The sequence below is a fragment of the Megalobrama amblycephala genome, linkage group LG4, assembly GCF_018812025.1.
Source record: "Megalobrama amblycephala isolate DHTTF-2021 linkage group LG4, ASM1881202v1, whole genome shotgun sequence".
Taxonomy (NCBI): domain Eukaryota; kingdom Metazoa; phylum Chordata; class Actinopteri; order Cypriniformes; family Xenocyprididae; genus Megalobrama; species Megalobrama amblycephala.
In genome coordinates, this window is record NC_063047.1 from 47609749 (window position 1) to 47629723 (window position 19975).

A 19975-nucleotide genomic window follows, 5' to 3' on the forward strand; every position below is an offset into this window, starting at 1 on the left:
CTGTGTTCCTAATGGCTGTCAGATTTAGTATGCTGGGTAATAACAAGCCAACAACTGAGCATCATGTTTTGCACTGTTTGCTTCAAACCTTACATTAGTGTTTGGGTTAATACTTCTTTTTATAATGCCACACTGAAAATATGCAGTTGTTACCATAAAGCGCTATTTATATTCACTGATGTAACCCATTGTAGTCAGGTTGACTTGAATATCATTTTACTCAAAACCAGTTAATGTATCTATGATTTAAAAATGAATGCTTAATCTGTATAGAAAAGATTTGTGTTCTGTAGAAAAGTTAGAAATAACACATTCTGCTGTGCTGAGAGTTTGTTAATAGATAAATAATTAAGAAAAGCACAAAACCACAAATTGCGTTTGAACACAAGAGGCTCATTCTGACATTATTTCCAACATTAATGAATGCTTCCTTGCACATATTCTGGATAATGTTCAGGTTCTCAAAATGATTTCAGACTAATCTCCCTGCTGAGAGTATCTCAGATCAGCATACAATCCAAATATTCATAAAATCCTAATATTACTGACTCAGTATTGGACCAAAAAGCCCCAGGAGGTCAGCCATGAGCATTTGGTTTGTTGCCCAGGGACATTTGAGCTCATTACCAGGTCTGTCCTGCCCTTCAGCGTATGTCTCTGAATGGGCACTAATTTGACCGTCTGAATTTGTTTGGCCTTCTGGAGCATGACCATTTTCTCCCCCATTCAGTTTGCATACTTCTTGTGAGTTGGGGATTTTTTGAGATATTTTTGAAACAATAAAAATCTATACTTGCAAATTAAGTAATACCAAAAGAAGTGCAAATCCCACCCTGCAGCCGATTCAAAAGATTGTATTGGTCATTGGTCAAGCTATTTTGACCGGTGACTGTGTGACTGAGTTGATCAATAAATCCTGTCGGCAGAAGTATTAAGTCATCCGGGTACTTTTTGCTGAATGTTTCACATAGGCCTACTGTTTTTCACCTACTTTATAGTAGGGACATTATGTGATTTTGCATTCAGCCATAAATAATTAAATTAAATTAAAAAAACAGTAGGCGGAAATTCCCTGGATGACCCACTACTTCCACTGAGATTGTGGAGTATGCATTTGTTGGACACTTTATTATCCCATGAGGCAAGGAGAGTCATGAATGGTAAGAGATGCAACTGACACAGTAGATCACATGACAAAGCCAACATGTAGTACATGATTGCATTCATACTTGCATGCATGCTTGATGTTGTTTTGTTATTTGGACTTTTAGTTTGCCTATGTTCTGTTTCCTATTTCCTGTGCTTTTGGATTCTGTTCTTGTTTTGTTATCATTAGTCCACGTTATACTAGCCTATATATAAAACATACTTCTGTAATAATCGCAAAACAAGTTCATAATTAAATGTAGGCCTAAGTCTACTTCAGACAGTAGGTCTATACGAATTCAGACACAGCAACACATTATTATTATGGTATTATGATATATATATATATATATATATATATATATATATATATATATATATATATATATATATATATATATATATCTGGTATTATGATATCTTTTCTAGATCTCACCCAGACTTTTATGTAGTTTCGTCATCCTGATTTTTTATAAAGACATTGCATCGACTGACCAATCCGCACTCACTGAACTCTTTGAATGTGTCCCTCTCAGATTGTTATTCGAAAAAATGATTTACATAGCCTTCTACAATCTATCTTGAAGAAGATGCATTGAAATCGATATCGGCATCGGTTATTGAAAACCCGATTGTCGGCTTTTGAAATATCAATGTAACAAAAAAAACAAAAAAATCATCATCAAATACTCATCACGTGTATCTACTGTACGCCATCTCATTGAATCCCACTATAGCAGTCATGTTTTATATACTAGGTAATGCATGTATACATTGCAGTGATGCAAACAAATTCACAGCAATGTTAGACCAGCATAGGATATACCAACTGATATTAAAATTACATATAACAAGTTAAAGAAATGTCAAAATCTGTGTAACCGGTTATTTAAAAACGATAGTGAGGCGTCTGGATCCACATCATCAGACAGCGCGTAACTCTACCTCAGGAAACATCTCCGTTTGCCCCGCGCTCTCCACGTCTGACGGTAACGGGGCGATTGTGTGTTTCATCCGGTAAAGCATCACAATCATTAGGGCCAGAAGAAACAGCAGCAAACACACAAAAAGTCCAAGATATGTGGATAAACTCGGCAGTTTGGGGTCCGGACGTCCTATGTGCGCCACGGTGGTGGTCCAAATCGGTTCCTCGGTTGACCCATTTTGCAAAAGTCTAGGCAAATCGTCAGGTGTGGGCGTGAAAAAGTTCCTCCAAATGATTCGCTCGTCTATCATGTTGAAAGAAGGATATAGTCCGTTTAGGGTATACAAATGTAGGCTACTGAAATCACTTCGGAGCTATTTCCAGTTATTGTCTTCCCATGTTGTAGTAGCAAAAATGCAACCCTGCGCGAATTCAGCATAACTCGCAGATGTCGATAGCATCATCTTGGAGTATCCAGGAAGAAAAGACAGATGTGTGTGTGGTCACGCGTCGTGAGTGAAAGAAGCGTCTGTTTGTCGCGCGAGAGAGTGACAGCGCGTGTATCTTCACAACGCACGCTATTTATAAAACGTTATCGCTTCCACGCAATTTCAGTTTGCTTCACCTTAGCCATAACAAGTAAATGAATTGTCGTTTTTAAACCGCGCCTTTCTCTGGTAGTCTCACAAACGTTTAACAGTTCTTGAAGACACGACACCGCTTGATGTAAATGTCAGTAATGACCTTGCGCCTGTTGGTGATACCGCAGGCTTGTTATGCATCTAAAATAAATACAGCCTAATGTCTCTCATCTGTCAAATCCTCCAGTCGATTGAATCACACCGATACGTACCGCTAAATACCAACGGCTTCAAGCTTTCCTTGACCCTCGGCTGTTCAGCAATTTATTAACAAAAGAGTGTGCGCGTACACTAATGTCAATCCCTCGAGACTGTTGCTTTCTAATAGCAATCCTCTACTAAAGCGCTTTCATTACTACGACATGTTGCACAGTAAAAACTTTTAATTATAAATATTTTAACAGTGTAAGCTATTCTTTAATCCAACACAACATTATAGTCAATAGTGGATTACATAATAAACACAACAATAAGTTTTCGTGGAAATTTTATAGATAGATAGATAGATAGATAGATAGATAGATAGATAGATAGATAGATAGATAGATAGATAGATAGATAGATAGATAGATAGATAGATGCACTGTAGAGAGATGTCAGCTTACATTTGAAATTCCTTCTGTGTTTCTATTATGGCATTTTTTAAACTCATAACAAAGAGGATTTAATCAAATCCACTGTATTTGCCATGGTGAGTGTGGGCAGAAGACAATATTTATTTTTTCTTATTGCCTCCCCAGAAAAAAAGCACATTCTCACAATCTGTGAAAACAATGACACATATTGAGAAAAAAGGGAAAAGGAAAGAAAAAAAGAATGAAATGTCAAGTCCATCTTGTTCAGCTGCAGGAAACATGTCTGTATGATGGCATACAATTCCAATTGAAAAGCTAAGCATGATTAGGTAGGCTATATGTAGTGTCATAGTCAACCTGGTCTCATGACGAAAACATACCCGTACATATCGCTGCAGTTTCGAGTCGATGTTGATTTTGTTTCCTGTTGTTTCAACTAATAACATAAGTCTAATAATGCACACAAAGTAAACTAGCCATCTAAATATGAGGTTGCTAAAAAAAGGTTACATGGTGGTGTATATTGTAACAGTGTTATGCATGGATGATGAAAGAGAGATTTGAAATAGTGATCTTGCAGCAGTTTTATTCCACAAAACACAATATTTCAAAAGGCAACTGAGAACACAAACATAGTGTAAACAGCTTGCATTAAAACAAACACAATAACTGACCAAGAACTGAGACGTTATTTACTACTTTTACACTACTACTATGTGTGTGTGTTTGTGTGTGTGTAAGCAATAAGGTACGAGAGGCTGTGCGGTTACCACACAATACAAATATTAAAGCCAGAAATATGTATCAATGCAACTTTCAATGTAAACTTTTTCTAAAAGCCTTCCTTCCACCGGAAAAAAATAGTCCCTGACCGTGAACAGCAATAGAAGTTACATTATTACGCCATTAGATGGCAGCAAAGACTGTCTTTATGAGTGTGTCAGTCATAGCGAAGACTTTTACATTGAAAAGACTGAATTGTTGTGAACACGGAACAAGACGCAACTGACAAATGCTTTGACTTGCGCTGTCAGTCACGGGAAAACCCCTTAACTGTTAAAAGGACAAGATGATACATCAGACATTTAAACAGATTTTTTATTATGAACATAGGACTGACCTGAAGTAAAATGCTAAATCTGAATGCAGGGAATAAACTCGCTCACTCAATCTCCTTCTCACAACAGTCTTCTACATAACACAGTAAGCTTCAATGAACAATATCAATTGAGAACATACAGTTCACATTGCTAAGAGTGTAAGGGTGTTGCGTAGTGATACACAGAACCGTTGGGTGAAGCAGTCATAGCCGTGTTTTACCGTGAATAAAACAGCAGAATCAAGGACAGGAACTAACCGTTTTATAAATACTATATATTGGGTGGGCTTAACTACTATGTACTTACATTTCAATTAATCATTTGATACATTGCACTTCTAATTGTGTACATATGTTTTTACATTGTACTTGTATTTTTTAAAATACTGCATGCAATTACATCTGTAATTAATTTTTGCAATTAAATTTATAATTACACTGTTGACCCACCGCTTACACCTTAACCAACCCTTAAAACCCATACCACCAAACCTGTCCCTAACCTTACCGTACAAAGTAGTTACGGATACCTTATATATATTCTTGGTGGTTGCTAGGGCATTGCAACGTGATTTGTATGGTGTTTTAGGTGGTTAATGGGTGTTAATTAGGTGTTTGCTTCCACACAATATATGGGTCTGGTGATATGGCAGTATATGAAAATCTTTAGTCATATATCACCTGGCAGGCAAAACTCTTAAATTATTTAAATATATGCTTTCCTCCTTTTCCTCAAGTCATGCAATTTGTGTACCATTCATATCCATCAGGGCAGTAGATAGGAATTCTGGTTAGTAAACTTGCTCCCGACCCTTCAGACTGGAATAATAATTCCATCCCCCCAACCAACATTCTATATATATGCACCTCTTGGATCACTTTTACTTTTTACCCCTATAGCTAACCCTGACATTCATAGCATAACATTCATTGCCTTAGCAAGCACCATTAATTACAGTATACAGACACATGTGACAGACTTGTATGAGACAGATGAACTGTGAAAGACTGTAGAATGGCAATTATGCTAACAAGTCAGACCTGGAGACAGGAGTAAACAGGGAGGCGGGTAGGCAGATGGCAGGGCAAGCAAGGAATGTCCAGTTCAGACATGTGAACAGAATCTATTTGCATTTGCATGTGTGTTTGTGTGCATGCATGCGCATGTGTATGTAGAAGAGTTGTTGCTTAAATGTGAGTGTATCTTTGCCTCTATGTGTGTGTGTGTGTGTGTGTGTGTGTGTGCTTGTGCATTTCTGATGATGCTCTGTTCCGGTGCTCAGCTGCTGGTGCAGCATGGGATCTTTAAAAGGCTCTTTCTGTCTCTCTCTTTATAAATCATCAATGCTTTGATTTCCTCCTCCAAAAGCTTTGCCTATCTCTTTCTTCCTTCTTTCCAGACACTCCCATATCTCTTTCTGACATGCCATGGTATCAGCAAAGGGCAGAGCTAATTATGGCTGGATGAAGTTCACATGGTGTGTATCATGACTGAAGATGCCGACCTACTTAACATGCACAGTTTTATGTTGATGATCAATCCTTGTTTTGATCCACACATTCATGTTACAAGCCTATTAAATGCAGGTCCGCGGGAACGTTTGTAACACACTTTCAGGTCAGAAGAGACTCTACAGTAAGTGTAATTCCACACAGCACACTTACAATTCTGGCAGCAGTGTTTTATTTTTAGCACTTACATAAAAGTCACTTGGAGACCCAGAGACGCATAAAATGTGGTTCGTCTGTAGGTTAATTGTTAATTTGTAGCTCTCAAAATGTGTTTGGCCATTTTTAAATAGCAACAGTTTTGAGACATGCGAGTCCCAATGATGTTTGACTTCAAGTTTGCTGTTGAAATGCTAATGAAATTTTTATTTCTAATGCTATTTTTTAAGTCCATTTCTATATAGACACATACCTTACAAGGATAGTCCACAGAAAAATGAAAATCCTGTCATCATTTATTCACCCTGCAATTCATGAATCATGATCATGAAGCAATCAAGAGCTAACCTATAGTCATATGGATTCAAGCATAACTGTAACTTTAACTACATGTTACATGTTTGATAGTTAAGACATTAAAGGGATAGTTCACAAGGGCACAACTGACTTCCATAGTATGGGGGAAAATACTATGGAAGTCAATAGTGCCCCACACCTGTTTACATTCTTCAAAATATCTTCTTTTGTGTTCAGCAGAACAAAGATTTATACAGGTTTATACAACTTGAGGGTGAGTAAATGATGGCAAAAATTTCATTTTTGGGTGAGCTATCCCTTTAATTAATATTAAGGGCTAAATTAAATCAAGCAGGCTCTATAAGAATGATAAATTGATTGAATTTAAATAATTTAATATTGTCATAATTTAAACGTTTGCCATCTGCAGCTTTGTCATAAACATCACTAGATGACACAGGATTAGCTTGCCATTATTTACCCTTGTTATTAAACATAGAAAATACTAAATACACTAATAACTGCAACCAGTAATCTCAACCTGATTTGTGTGATTATCTTTCCCTTTAAACTCACCCTACTGTGGCTTATACTCTCTGAAAAAATTAAGAAAAAAAAAAAGTAAATTAAAATCTAAAAGCAATGTTCATAGAACAGTTCCAGAGGAACTGGTTCCCAAAGAAACACATAACCAAACTGGAATCATACATGAAGGTCAGAGAAATCATTACAGTTCACTCTCCATCCAAAGACAAAAGTTCTTTGACGTTCTTTGATTTTGGTAACACTTTAGTTTAGGGTCCAACTCTCACTGTTACCTAGTTACTTATTAGCATGTATATATTACTAGGATATTAGCTGTTTATTAGTACTTATAAAGCACATATTAATGCCTTATTCTGCATGACCATTTTTTACATAATCCTACCCTATACCTAAACGTAACTACCTTACTAACCATTAATAAGTATTAAGTAGGAGTTTATGGAGGCAAAAGCCATAGATAATAGTTAGTTAATAGTGAGAACTGGACCCTGATCTAAAGTGTGACCTTGATTTTGTTTTATTTATCTAATTAAATATATGGACATATCTGTAAAGACACACCCAAGGCATGTTTACCTGTAAAATATGGTGCCTTTCTCAGGATCTCTAATGAGAAATGCTAATAAGCTAATGCTTATCGAAAAATACATTCAAATGACAAAAATACAGTTAATTACTGTACATAACATCATATAAATTCCCAGCATGCATGTCTTTAATGGTTACACTTTATTTTACAGTATGTATACGTACAGTGTAGTTACCCAAGAAAGTACTGGTAATATAAGGTAACTACATGGGTTAGGTTTAGGGGTAGGTTAAGGATTAGTACCTAGTTATAACTAAGTTATTGTAATTGCAACAGTACGTACATAGTATGTACATGGGGAACAGGACTGTAAAATAAAGTGCTACCTCTTTAATTATTCATTTGGTATACCAAAACAGTCAACATTTATAGTCCCAGAAAGAAAATTAGCAATATCTAAACATTATAAATGAACAATAAAAAAATCACAAGATGTTTGAGATCAAATTATTGGTGGTATTTATTATTATTAGTCTTTTCCTCCATGTTTGATTAGACAGATCCATAATGGTAAATTATAAAGCAAATAGTTCTGGTCCAACTAATTATGATCAGTCATGTTTGAAGCCGTTGTAAAATACTGATTGGCTGAGGTGTGTTCAAAGCTGTTGTAAATTATTTTGCAAACATACAACTGTTAAAAATATTAAAATAAATATTTTTATAGACTAGCCATTTTATAAAAACAATAAGCCCCATTAAGTCGTGGTTTACAGTGGATTTAGAACAGTTAAGGGGTTTTAGGCACTCCACTCCATGTCGTTCACATAACAGCTCCCCTTACCTGTTCTAAATTCACTGTAAACCACAGCTTTTTGGGGCTTATTGCTTTATTACTGCGCCTCTGTGTCTGTTATGTGTTGCTTGGCAACCATTCTGCTAAACATTGCTGAAGAACTGCTTGGTGATAGAATTATTGCTTGGTGGAAATATTACTTATTAACAAATTATATATATATTTTTTCTTTTTGTTTATTTAGTAACCATTTTATAAAAGCAATAAGCCCAGTGAAGCCATGGTTTACAGTGATTTTAGAACAGCTAAGGGGCGTTGAGGCTTATTGCTTTAATTAACATACACCATCCAATTATTTATGACAAGAACCTGCAGATGGCAAAATTTTAAGTAATTCATGTTTAATTCAAAGTCAGAGAACTTCTTGTTTATGCTTTTATGGAGCATATTTGATTTGGTTTACTTTTAAATGGAAATTAATGCATTAACTTTTTCTATTGTTTTCTATTTTCATAATGATTTACCATATGTTGTTGATAATGCTAATATAGTTAGGTATGCAGATGATTCTACAATGTTTTCTGCAGCACACACATCAGCTGAGCTTCAGAAAAACTTAAGTGATGAGCTGCAAACAATTACTACTCAGTGGGTTCGAATTAATAAATTAATTTTAAAATTAGGAAAATCTAATAATAATAAATAAAATAATATTACTAAGGCTGCTGACTTGAATTTATTAATTGATGGGATTCCAGTGGAACAAAGTAACAAATGTTAAGTTGCTGGGAGTGAAACAATATGCTGTCCCAGTCCGAACATATAGATCATATCAAGCGTTATGGGAAAAGGTAAAAGACTGTGTTTTATTGTGGCTCTGTTGCTTGGAATGGTTCCCATAAATATAGAAAAGAGTAATTGTGTTTTGAAGAAAATGTGAAGATGTGCTTATAAATATCTAGATGTATGTTTTATGTGCAGCTACTGCTAAGTGATGTGATTAGTGTAATTGTATTTTTGTTCTTATTTTACTTATAATCAATAAACTATCAAACACGTATACTAACATGTAGGTAGTCAAAGTCCAGGGACGTGCACAGGAATTTTGAGGGGCAGTTGCTCTGACCTAAAAAAGGGCACTCCCCTACCAACCACTCCTCTAACCCCCCCTCTAATAATTCAACGGCCCGTCGTCAATTATTCCTTACTTGAATCACAGCTTAAATAGTGTTTTGACATCGACAACCCAAGTGCATTTTACCTCAAACTTGCGTCTAGTTAACTTTCTAAAGTAGCAATCGCTTCTCAGGTCGACATTAACACACTGACACAATTATATTCAGAATTAAAAATATTTTTATACCACTTTTTAATGTGTTATTGTGTAAAGGTTTTCACGAGATACCAACCTTTCGCGAACTTGCTTCCAACACTCGTTCTCATGGAGGCGCGGTGTGCACGGAGGGGAGGGGCTGTGCGCGCGCGAGTATGTGAGAGAGACGCGTAAGTGAGAGACGCAGGGAAATGAAATGCAGCTGAACGTTTGCTCTATGAAAGACATTGACAAAGACGAAAACTAAGGACATTTAATCTATAATTTTATTTTATTTTAGTTAGTTTTGCCAAACACACATTACAGTTTTGGTTAGTTATCGTTTTTTTTTTTGTAATGCCTCGTTTTTATTTTCATTTCAGTTAACGACGATTTTTTTCCCCACCTAGTTTTCGTTTTTTCGTTCGTTTTCGTTAACGATTATAACCTTACTCACCTTTCCGACAACGTTAAGTCGTCTCACCCGACAACCGCGACAATCTCCTTCTAGTGCCGCTCATGCAGGCTCAGCTCAGGTGCCGGTCGCGTGCAGCGCTGCAGCCACGTAAACAGAGTTTGCCCTTCCCCTACTGACTTTCACTTTTGTACGGGTGCCCGAATATGGAAGTGAATGAGGCTTTGAGATTTTTTTTTTTTTTTTTATCTAGGCCTACGTGAAATTCTGCATCCATTGTACGATTTTTTTATTTATTTTTTTCCACCTCGGAAGGGCAACGTGAGTCGAGAAGGGCATATGGGCAGTTGCCCGGGCAACCTGAGCAACCCCCCTGTGCACGTCCCTGTCAAAGTCACCAAGAAATCAAAACTGTTAGTCCCTTTTTTATGAAATATTGCATTGTTTATTATAAATGTTTTTTTTCCCCATGCACATCATCTTTATTTTTTTAATTTGATCTTTAAACAAAATACCTTCCCCTCCCTCTTGCAGCTTCATCTCTTCTCTCCTCTGATGATGCATTTACTGGCGTGAGGGCGGGGCAACCTGTCACTTGAAATCGACCAATAGCAAACCACAGCCATCCAATCAATTCCCAAATGGACAAAATCAAGTCCTGCCCTACATTTTTTTCCCTGTTCGAGAAGCTGTTTCACTTTGGATATATGTCACAAAAGAGTGTCATTAATCATGCATGAATCCATGATTCCAGTTATAGTTAAGGTTAGTTCGTTATTCATTCTTGATTAGTTTATGCCTTCATTATTCATTAGTTCATGTTTAAGTATTTTCTGGTCCATACAATGAAAGTCAATGGTCCAGTGTTGTTTTGGACTTTCAGTGAATGACATGAGTGTGAATAAAAAAGCTTTAACCTTTGCTAGACTTATCCACCACATTTGTATGCTTTATTTCTTCTGACTGATCAGGCTTAAGGTTTTCACACAGCGGATGATCAAAAAACTTATATTGACAGAATGTCTTTGATTTCAAACTCTAAATATCAAGCACATACAAGGCCTTTATACTGCTGCCTACTTATCTGCTGTCTGTATAGCTTGTATAACCTTCAAACTCAAAGCTTTTAGAACATTTTTTTTTTTTTTTACTATCAGGCAAGGCTTTGTCAAGCAGCATTCCATGTTTAAAAGGTATTCTTCTCAAATCAGTGTCGACTAGAAAAAGGCATCTTCTATAATGTATATCTTAATTAAAGGCTATTTAATGTTGTTGTTTTTCAAGAATCATTGAAAGTCAGCATGAAACTGAAATTGTGATAGTCTCAATCAACTCCCTATAGCTTCATGAATTAGTATGTCGTGTACACAAATTCAGACACTGCGGGACAGTAAGGCTCACTACACATTGGGCCACTGATAGTGACATGACAAATGACAAATGACATAAAATTATAACATAAAACTTGAAATCAAAAAGGAGGGAGAGCAGGATCCAAATTCAGAGTATATTTAACAAAGATAAAGGTATAAACTAAACTCAAAACATCAGTAAAACAGAACATTATAACAGAGATCACCAACGAGACAGCCATGCATGTCTTAGACCGATCGTTTTGCTTCTTAAGACCTATATTGTCAGGAACCACGGGCATTCATTTTGTTTTGTTTTTTTAAATCTCAAAGTGAAGACACCCATTGAATTCATACACTCTAAAAAATGCTGGGTTAAAACAAAAAAGTTGGGTTGAAAATGGACAAACCAAGCGATTGGGTTGTTTTAACCCAGCGGTTGGGTTAAATGTTTGCCCAACATGCTGGGCAGTATTATTTAACTCAACTATTGTTTGAAAATGACTATATGGTTGGCTGAAAATGAGCCCAAAATAGGTTGGAAATTAAAAATCAGACACATAATTACTAGAGACAACAATAATAATCAAAAGGTGGACATTTATTATAAAATTTTATTGTATAATTATTATTTATTAAACTTATTAATGAATGTTAATTTATTAAACATATTAATAAATGTTAATTTACAACCCATTATGGGTTCATTTTAAGCAAGCAATACAGTCATTTTTTAACAATAGTTGGGTTAAATAAAACTGCCCAGCACGTTGGGCAAACATTTAACCCAACCACTGGGTTAAAACAACCCAATTGCTTTTTAGAGTGTTTAGGCTGTATGAATCACTGAGGACCATGGTTTTAGCTAAAAATCTTCTTTATTGTTCCACTGAAGTAAAATCACCCAACATCTTGGATGGCCCGAGGGTTAGTAAATTAACAGCAAATTTTCATTTTGGGGTGAGCTATTCCTTTAAGCTTTATCTGTGAAACCCGGGGACAGGATAATAGACTAACAAGACACACCTGGACACAATCAGGGAACTAATCGAGAAGAAAACTACAAAGTGACTACAAAATGTGGCAACAGGAACAGACAGGACAGAATACAACATAAAAGTCCAAATCACAAGAACACAAGGTAGCCTACACAAAACTGAGAACATGTAACAACTTGGCTAAACCTGACTTTTCTGAAAATGTCTTAAGAAAAAGTTCAGCAAATGTGGGGCATTGTGGCACAAAATTTTTTTTATTTGTTTGACATCATCATAGGTCACCCAACATCTACTGTAATTGAGATTCCACTGTCAAATAAATAATTATTGTGGGTTTTAAATGATAAGCTGGACAGTTACAAAAAATAATATTAAATATACTAAATATTTGCTAAAATCATGGTTCAAGTTCAAGTGAAAATCAGTGCCTAACTAATTAAAAGTCTAACACAGAAATTGCATCAAATATTGCTTAAACATTTTCATTTGAATTGTAGTATTGGGTTCACTTGTTTACCCAACAGCTAAAAAAAATGCTTTTATATTTCTGGTACTTGACTCTGAAACAAATTTGGGGAAACAAACTTTTGTGTATTTTGACTTTTAACATTGTAGCCCACTTTAGTTACTACTATATAGCCTTTTAGCCCCATCTAACCCTGTGGCCACTGGCCAGTTTCATAAACATAGCCATTATGTTAAGACTATGTCTTAAGAACTAGTATGACCAACTAACAGTTAGTTAGGGGTAATCAGTCTTACTTTTTGGTATTAAATTAGACCAATCTAAGTTTTATGTAACTGATTTTAAAAAGATATGAACAGTCTTAAAGAAAAAAATCTGATGACTAACTTGTAAGACTAGATTTAGCAGTTTATGCAACCGGCCCCTGGTCCCCAATCTGACGTTCCATGACAAAACCTAGGCTATAAGACTATATTTGAGGGTCGTTTGCATTACACATAGCATATATGGGTATTATATATAAACGTTTCCCTTGACTTCACTTCCATCTCCTCTGGATGTTTGGTGTTTTTCTTTATTGGTCGTTGGGTGGCGCGTTGCTCTGTGCGCAGAGCTTTTCAACTGCTCGGAAAAGTGACACAAGCACGCAGAGCTCAACTCTTTACAGACCGACAAACTTTCACTGCCGAAGTACGAGCGCTACACCGCTGCTGCCTCTCGGTACTCCCTATCCCAACGCGAGTGAGCGAGACCCGAGACGGTCTGCTATGAGAAAATGTCCGTGAATGAAGTATACGTGTTCCGGCCGTTCAAACTGATCGCTCTTCTCTGCGTGTTTCTCGCACTTTGCCTGGACATTGTCGCGCTACTGAGCCCCGCGTGGGTGACGGCGGATGGCTACGCGCTGTCGCTATGGGAGTCATGCAGGGAGATCGAGACCGACTGGAGCTGCATCTCCACCCTCAAGTCTGGTAAGCAGCCCGGTGCCCTTACCAGTGTTTTGAAGGAGAGAAATGCTTTGGAAATTGCGTATAATTAATTAATAGCCATTATTATAGTTAGCTTTAATACAATTATACGATTGCTGTTGATGGTGTTCAAGCTGTAAACATTGATTTTACGGTTTGGAGAAGAGCCGTTGACAAACAAATAATAATAAAAAAATAAATAAAAACTTCGACAGCAACAATTATTGATTGATTCTTCTTGACGACACACATCGCATTTTATAGCCATTTGCTTTGTTTGTCTGCACGTGAACACATAGGATAGATGTTAAAATAGCAGAAAAAAAAGAAGCTGAGAAAATATTAAAGCCCACAGACTCCAAATATGTCAAAAACAAGCCCATAATAGAATATGTGGTGACCGGCGTTTCACTTCTTAAAATAACAATTTTGTCGTAATTTGATTTGAGAAATGTGCGGAATTTACGGCAGTGAACGCCACAGATGACTAGATCAAACAATGGGTCATTGTTAGTTGGCTCAGTTGCTCTGTTTTATACACCTAGGCTGCCGGAGTTCGCTTTTTTCTTCTGCTTGAGCCCAAGTCCTTCTACTCATACCCGAGCTCCACCATAATCATCTGGACAAGACAGATGTGTTACCATCCCTTTACACCCTTCTGTTGTACGAGTTTATCTTCGTGTTGATGAGCAATTACTCACCATCTGGGAGGTTTCGCGACTCCCGTATGCTTTGTGATGGGGTGGGCGTGTTCCTCACCATTGTTGTCTAGCTGGCAGGAATGTCTTTGTTTTCATGCTTTTTTGGGGGGGGGACGTTTTTTTTGGAAACCAAATACACCATGATGTGCTAACGTTCAATAATTGATTAGTTCATTGGAGTATAGTTCACCAAAAATAAAAAATAAATAAATAAAGGGTTAGTTCACAGAAAAATGAAAATTCTGTAATTTAGCTACTCACCCTCATTTGAAGATTTTTTTTTTTTTTAAGTAGAACTTTTCAATGAAATCTGAGCTTTCTGTCCCTCCATTGACAGCTACATAACTACCAATCTGATGCTTTAAAAAATTCATAAAGGGATCGTAAAACTAATCCATATGAATTGAGTGGTTTAGTCCTAATTTTCTGAAGAGACACAATCTATCTATGTAATGAATATATTTCAGTTAGGTGAACTAACACTTTAATCTAACCACAACACAAAAGGAGACATTTTGAAGACTGTGCAGGTGTGCCTATCTCTTGTCCGTGCATTTACAATGAATGGAATACAAGCAGTGTTGGGGGTAATGCATTACAAGTAATGTGAGATATGTAATCAGATTACAAAAACAGATAGTATTCAACAAAATGAATAGAAACAGTGAAATGCACACTCATAATATGCAAACCTGCAATAATTAAATATGTTAAATTGTAAAAAATATACTTTATGCAATTAATCTCACTTCATTAAAGCTGCAGTCCGTACGTTTTGCCTCTTTGAAACCTGCAAATGCAGTTGTTTGCGGAATTATCATCTTTAAGGCAGAAATACACCAAGCCGTTGGTCGGCTGTCGGGCAGTTTTTGTTCGTCGGCCTACTAAGTTTTCTCAGTCTGAAGTTGGTCCTCGTCGCCTTTTTTTACGGCTGATTCGACATGATGAATTGGCATCGGAGCTCGTCGGTCAGTCTGGCCATCTGATCATTCTAATTGGATATTCAGCTACTGCCACCTGCTGGTACGGAAAGGCATTTCATCTTACGCAGGCGCAGAACAGACGTGCTACTTGGCCGTCGGCTGTCAAACGTCGGTTTGGTGTGTCAGAGCAACTTTGGACCCAGATGCTGCCGACGTGAGCCAACCCCACAGTCTGCTTTCGTCGCCACTAGTTCGTCGGCGTTGGCTTGGTGTGTTCCTGCCTTTACGCCTTTACTACTCAGTGCAGATGAATCTCATGTTTACTGTCAGTCACCACACCGGTGTGGATACTGTACTTCGGAATCACAGATTGTAGTCTTGAAGTATAACCAAAGTAAGAATTTTCACTTGAAAATGTCATCTGAACAAGTAACGTCTGCCACTTTTGTTATGACCAACAGAGAAAAAAAAGCATTACAATGATAAGTTTAATTATTGCAGCTGCTGTGAGAAAAAGCTATAAATGATCCGCCTCACATGTGATATAGCCTTCTAGCTGGGATTCGTTCTTTATATAAACAGACGTGGCAAAAAGACAAACGACTGCATGCTCGAATTTCCCGCGAAAGTACCACACGAATTAGAAAACGTTATTACAAGCTTACCGTTGTGAATCAGGCTATCATATGGTAACGAGATAGTTTTGAACACTGGCTGGTTATGTACATGCTCAAAAACTGATTTTGGATCATTTTTAACCAAAAAAAGTTACAGACAGCAGCTTTAACCAATGTCTTTGCTGCTGACCTTCGATGATCCCATTCATCCATACAAATAAGCAAAAATAACTTTAGATAAACATCACATTTGTGTTTCATTTTTATTGCTGAAGTAAGTGTCAAACTTTCTTCCCATGTCCTGTTTTCTGCGATCCAAAATAGCTGCATGGCTGAAAGGTTTGTTTGAGCTGTGCCCTCTACTGTACAGACGTGAATTTGCATTTCGTTCAGGCTGAAGCTTATTCATTTCCGGGTGTGCCTCATACGTCCTGAAAAGTGAAGCTGCGGGCTCTTTGATCGCCCCCTGGTGGCTGGATGCAGTACAGGTCATAAACCTCGCCCTCTCCATTCATTATTAGTTAAGATAACATGCCTAACGTTAGTCATGACGGGAAAAGAGCAGGTGATCGTTATCTGGCAGTTACTTATTTTTATGGGTATAAAATAATAATTAGCAGGACAAAACTAGTGCCTACTCTAATTAATTATAGAGCACTGTCTACAACAGTCGATCTCCTGTAACGTTAGTTCAACTTGATTTAAAATGGCACGACCGTTTCTGACAATTTAGAGTTGTTTCTAGTGGCATATTATATTGAGTTTATCTAATGAATTTGCTGTTTCAAAAATATTATTGTTCTAGAAACAGAATAGCCTATTATTTTATAGGTAGAATTTTAAATTGTGTATAATTTAAAATACATCAATGATGATGCAGTCGTCTGGGCGGAAGTTTGATACCGCGACTCCGCCTCCGGGCTCCACTGACGATTCCTTCTGCACATGCCCAGGCTCCAAACTGGTAACATGTTAATGCCCATCGTCGTTTTACATTCAGTTCAATACAATGGAAGGAAGCGGTGTCGCGTCATCCATTTTTTTTACAGTCTATGTTCATTTCACTTTTGGTGTGAAAGTGTCTTTACATTTGCCATAAATAGAACTCGTGTGTTTTCTGTTATTTGTGCTTTTAAAAGTAACTTTCCCCAACACTGAATGCTTAAATTGACTTCTGTGGTAAATTTTAAGTCTTCCAAAGACCAGGTCATTATTTACTGAAGACCTTGGCATTCTCTTCAGCAAGTTAATGAAAAAAAATAGTGTATGATTCATGAAGGAAGTGTTCTTTTGAGTTTATTGCACTGAATCATTTGGTTCCGTTCATAAACCCAGTCTGAATAATTCATTTAGGAATCAGACTAATCTAGATCAAGTTCCTCAGCTTAATTGTATGATTCAGCAAATAAATGAACAGCTCACAGGAAGTGGATATAATCTTAACAGCTTACAGGAAGCGGATATAATCAGTTGGATAACAATGTAAATTTCAGTCCGTTCCTCACACAGAGCTATTATGTCTTCAGGAAACTTATAATGCATGAGTCATAGACCACTTTTATACTTTTATGGTACTGCTGCTTCCTTATTTTAAAGTTTAAATGTTCCCCATTCGTTGTAATTGCAATGAAATTGCAGTCTTCAGAATTTCTAACTGCTCATTGAGGAACAAAGTCATACAGGTTTGGAATGACGTCAGGATGAGTAAATGACAGAATTTTTGGGTGAGCTTTTCTTATTCCAGACCTATTCACGTCACATCAAGTGACAATTTGCAGTGAACCAGATCTGAGATTGAAACAGGACATTCCATAGAAAAAGACAGAAACTTTAAGACACAGGGTTTCTTCTTGTGTTCTGTGCTGCAGTTTGGTCCCTGGCATGTCTTGAAACAGTTCTTTGGTGCATTCTCTCTCTTATGTTTTCTCTGTCTGGCTCTCTTGTTGTCCTTCTGGCACACACTGCTGAGAAAGATGGCAATCTCTGAAGAATCCCAGAGCAGCTTCTGATGATAATGAGCCTACAGCAGGCTCCACACAGGGAATGGAGGGTGTATATGTGTGCAAGAGTGTGGAAGTGAACCCTAGAGATGCTTTCTGTGGGAATATGGCTATATTGCTATAGTCCATATTTCTCTCTGTCTTCATCATCTTTTATCATTAGCCTATCTCTCAGTACAGATCTGTCCTAAGGGGAAGCTTGAGGATACACTCTTAAAACTTAGACTGGATTGGATTGGTGTGTGTATTGTGGGACAGAGATAAGAGGATTTCTTGTGAGAAAGGCACACACACACATATTTGATGATTTTGTATGGATTGTCTTTAACGTCATACCCGTTTGCAACCCGTTTTAGCTTTGCAATGTTATATTTGTGAGTGAAACTTGATATTAAAAGGGTGAAAAAAATAATGCAGACATGATTTTAATCCATCAATAATTGCTGGGTTGTGAAAACTAACCATCACACACCAGAATTGAGCAATGCAAATTTGCTTAAACAATGCCTATGTGTTTGTGCTAAATTTGAGGATACACCTGTTTCTTACTTCGTCTCCTTTGTGATTCATTCATCTAGGTCAGTTAATGTTCTTTTTTAACTTGGTGTGGTGACCCCTACCACTCAGACCCATGGGGACTTTCACGAAACAGAATGTTCTAGAAAAAACTTGAATTGAAATAGAACAGATGGGCATTGGGGTCCAAAAGCCTGAGACCACTACAAATGCTTCTAGTCTCAATGGTAGACAATGACTTGAATACACGTCTTTTGTGATGAGCATGTTTTAATAGGGGCTTTCGCACCGGAGGAACCTTTTCATAGATCCTAGAACTATTGGCTGAAGTACCCAAATTTTGCTGTGTTCGCACCACAGGAACTAGGAACAATTTAAGTTCTAGGAACTCCTTTTGGGGGAACTAATTAGCTTCTACTTCAGAGCAGGGTCTAAACCAGCACTATGAACTACCAGTGTATGTTGATTGGCCGAACACACGCGAAACACCGACACCCACCATTTTTAAAAAAGCCGTGTACGTATAGTTTATAGCCTATATGTTTACTCCACAAACTAACTCTATGAACATGGAAAACAATGATAGATGGACCTTTCGAGTTAGCTAGTGACATTGGTCATCGATCACATGGCAAACGCTAATACTTTTTCCATATACTGTCTTCTTTTTTGAATTACAGTTCTATCTAATAACATAATAGACAGGCTGTTAAACAAATGGTAAACTAATGAAAACAGAGAATGTGAGCGCTGGGTCTTTGTGAATAGGATTAGGTTTAGCCACAGTGTTGTTTAGTTCTGGATCAATTCTGTGGACTGAGTTTAATCTGAGTTCTGAACAAGCTGATGATAATCAAATGATGATATTCCAAATCAGACAGCTAGTATATCATTCCCGGATGGATATAAATGAAAGTCCTTTTTCTGAAAATGTCTAACTACAGAGTAAGGTTTTATGGAATAGTTCCATCCCATTTATTGTCATCATTACTTGCCTTTATGTCAACTTCAATTCCATATGACTTTCTCTCCTCCATGAAACAGATGACCAAGTTTGAATATGCGTGAGTGCAATTGAGATTTGAGAGCTACAGTGAAGGGCCTAATGATTTTTCCACTAAATAATAGATCAGTATCAATAACACTTTATAATACTTTTCATTAATCACTGTTTTCTGCAGAACTGATTTATAGATTAAATGAACCAATTTAATAATTGATGATCTTTGCAATGGAACTCAATCAACACTGAACTGATTTCAGCTGAACAATGACACCATTTTCTTTTTAGAGATGCTGTACAGCCAAAATAAACTTTGTTTGGATCATTTAATCACTTTCCTGTTATCACTGCAAAGCTGCTTTGAAACAATCTGTATTTTATAAAGCGCTATATAAATAAAGTTGACTTAAAGGTGCCATCGAATTGAAAATTGAATTTACCTCGGCATAGTTGAATAACAAGAGTTCAGTACATGGAAATGA

The 19975-nt window shown here is 36.9% G+C and overlaps 1 protein-coding gene and 1 long non-coding RNA gene across 3 annotated transcripts in view; both read left to right on the plus strand.

Moving 5' to 3' along the window:
- Window positions 1-1786: 1786 nt before the first annotated feature.
- LOC125267748 lies at window positions 1787-11071 on the plus strand. Its single transcript, XR_007184712.1, has 3 exons — window positions 1787-2135; window positions 5787-5864; window positions 10484-11071. It is a non-coding gene; the product is annotated as an uncharacterized LOC125267748 (long non-coding RNA).
- Window positions 11072-13371: 2300 nt separating this feature from the next.
- Window positions 13372-19975, plus strand: part of LOC125267747 (transmembrane protein 47-like) — a 31405-nt gene continuing 24801 nt past the window's right edge. Inside the window, exon 1 of one of the 2 annotated variants that reach the window (XM_048189667.1) lies at window positions 13372-13736. In XM_048189667.1, coding sequence (XP_048045624.1) covers window positions 13541-13736 — 196 coding nt within the window. In that variant the 5' untranslated portion in view covers window positions 13372-13540. The remainder of the gene's footprint in view (window positions 13737-19975) is intronic. The other variant, XM_048189668.1, reaches the window with a different exon arrangement.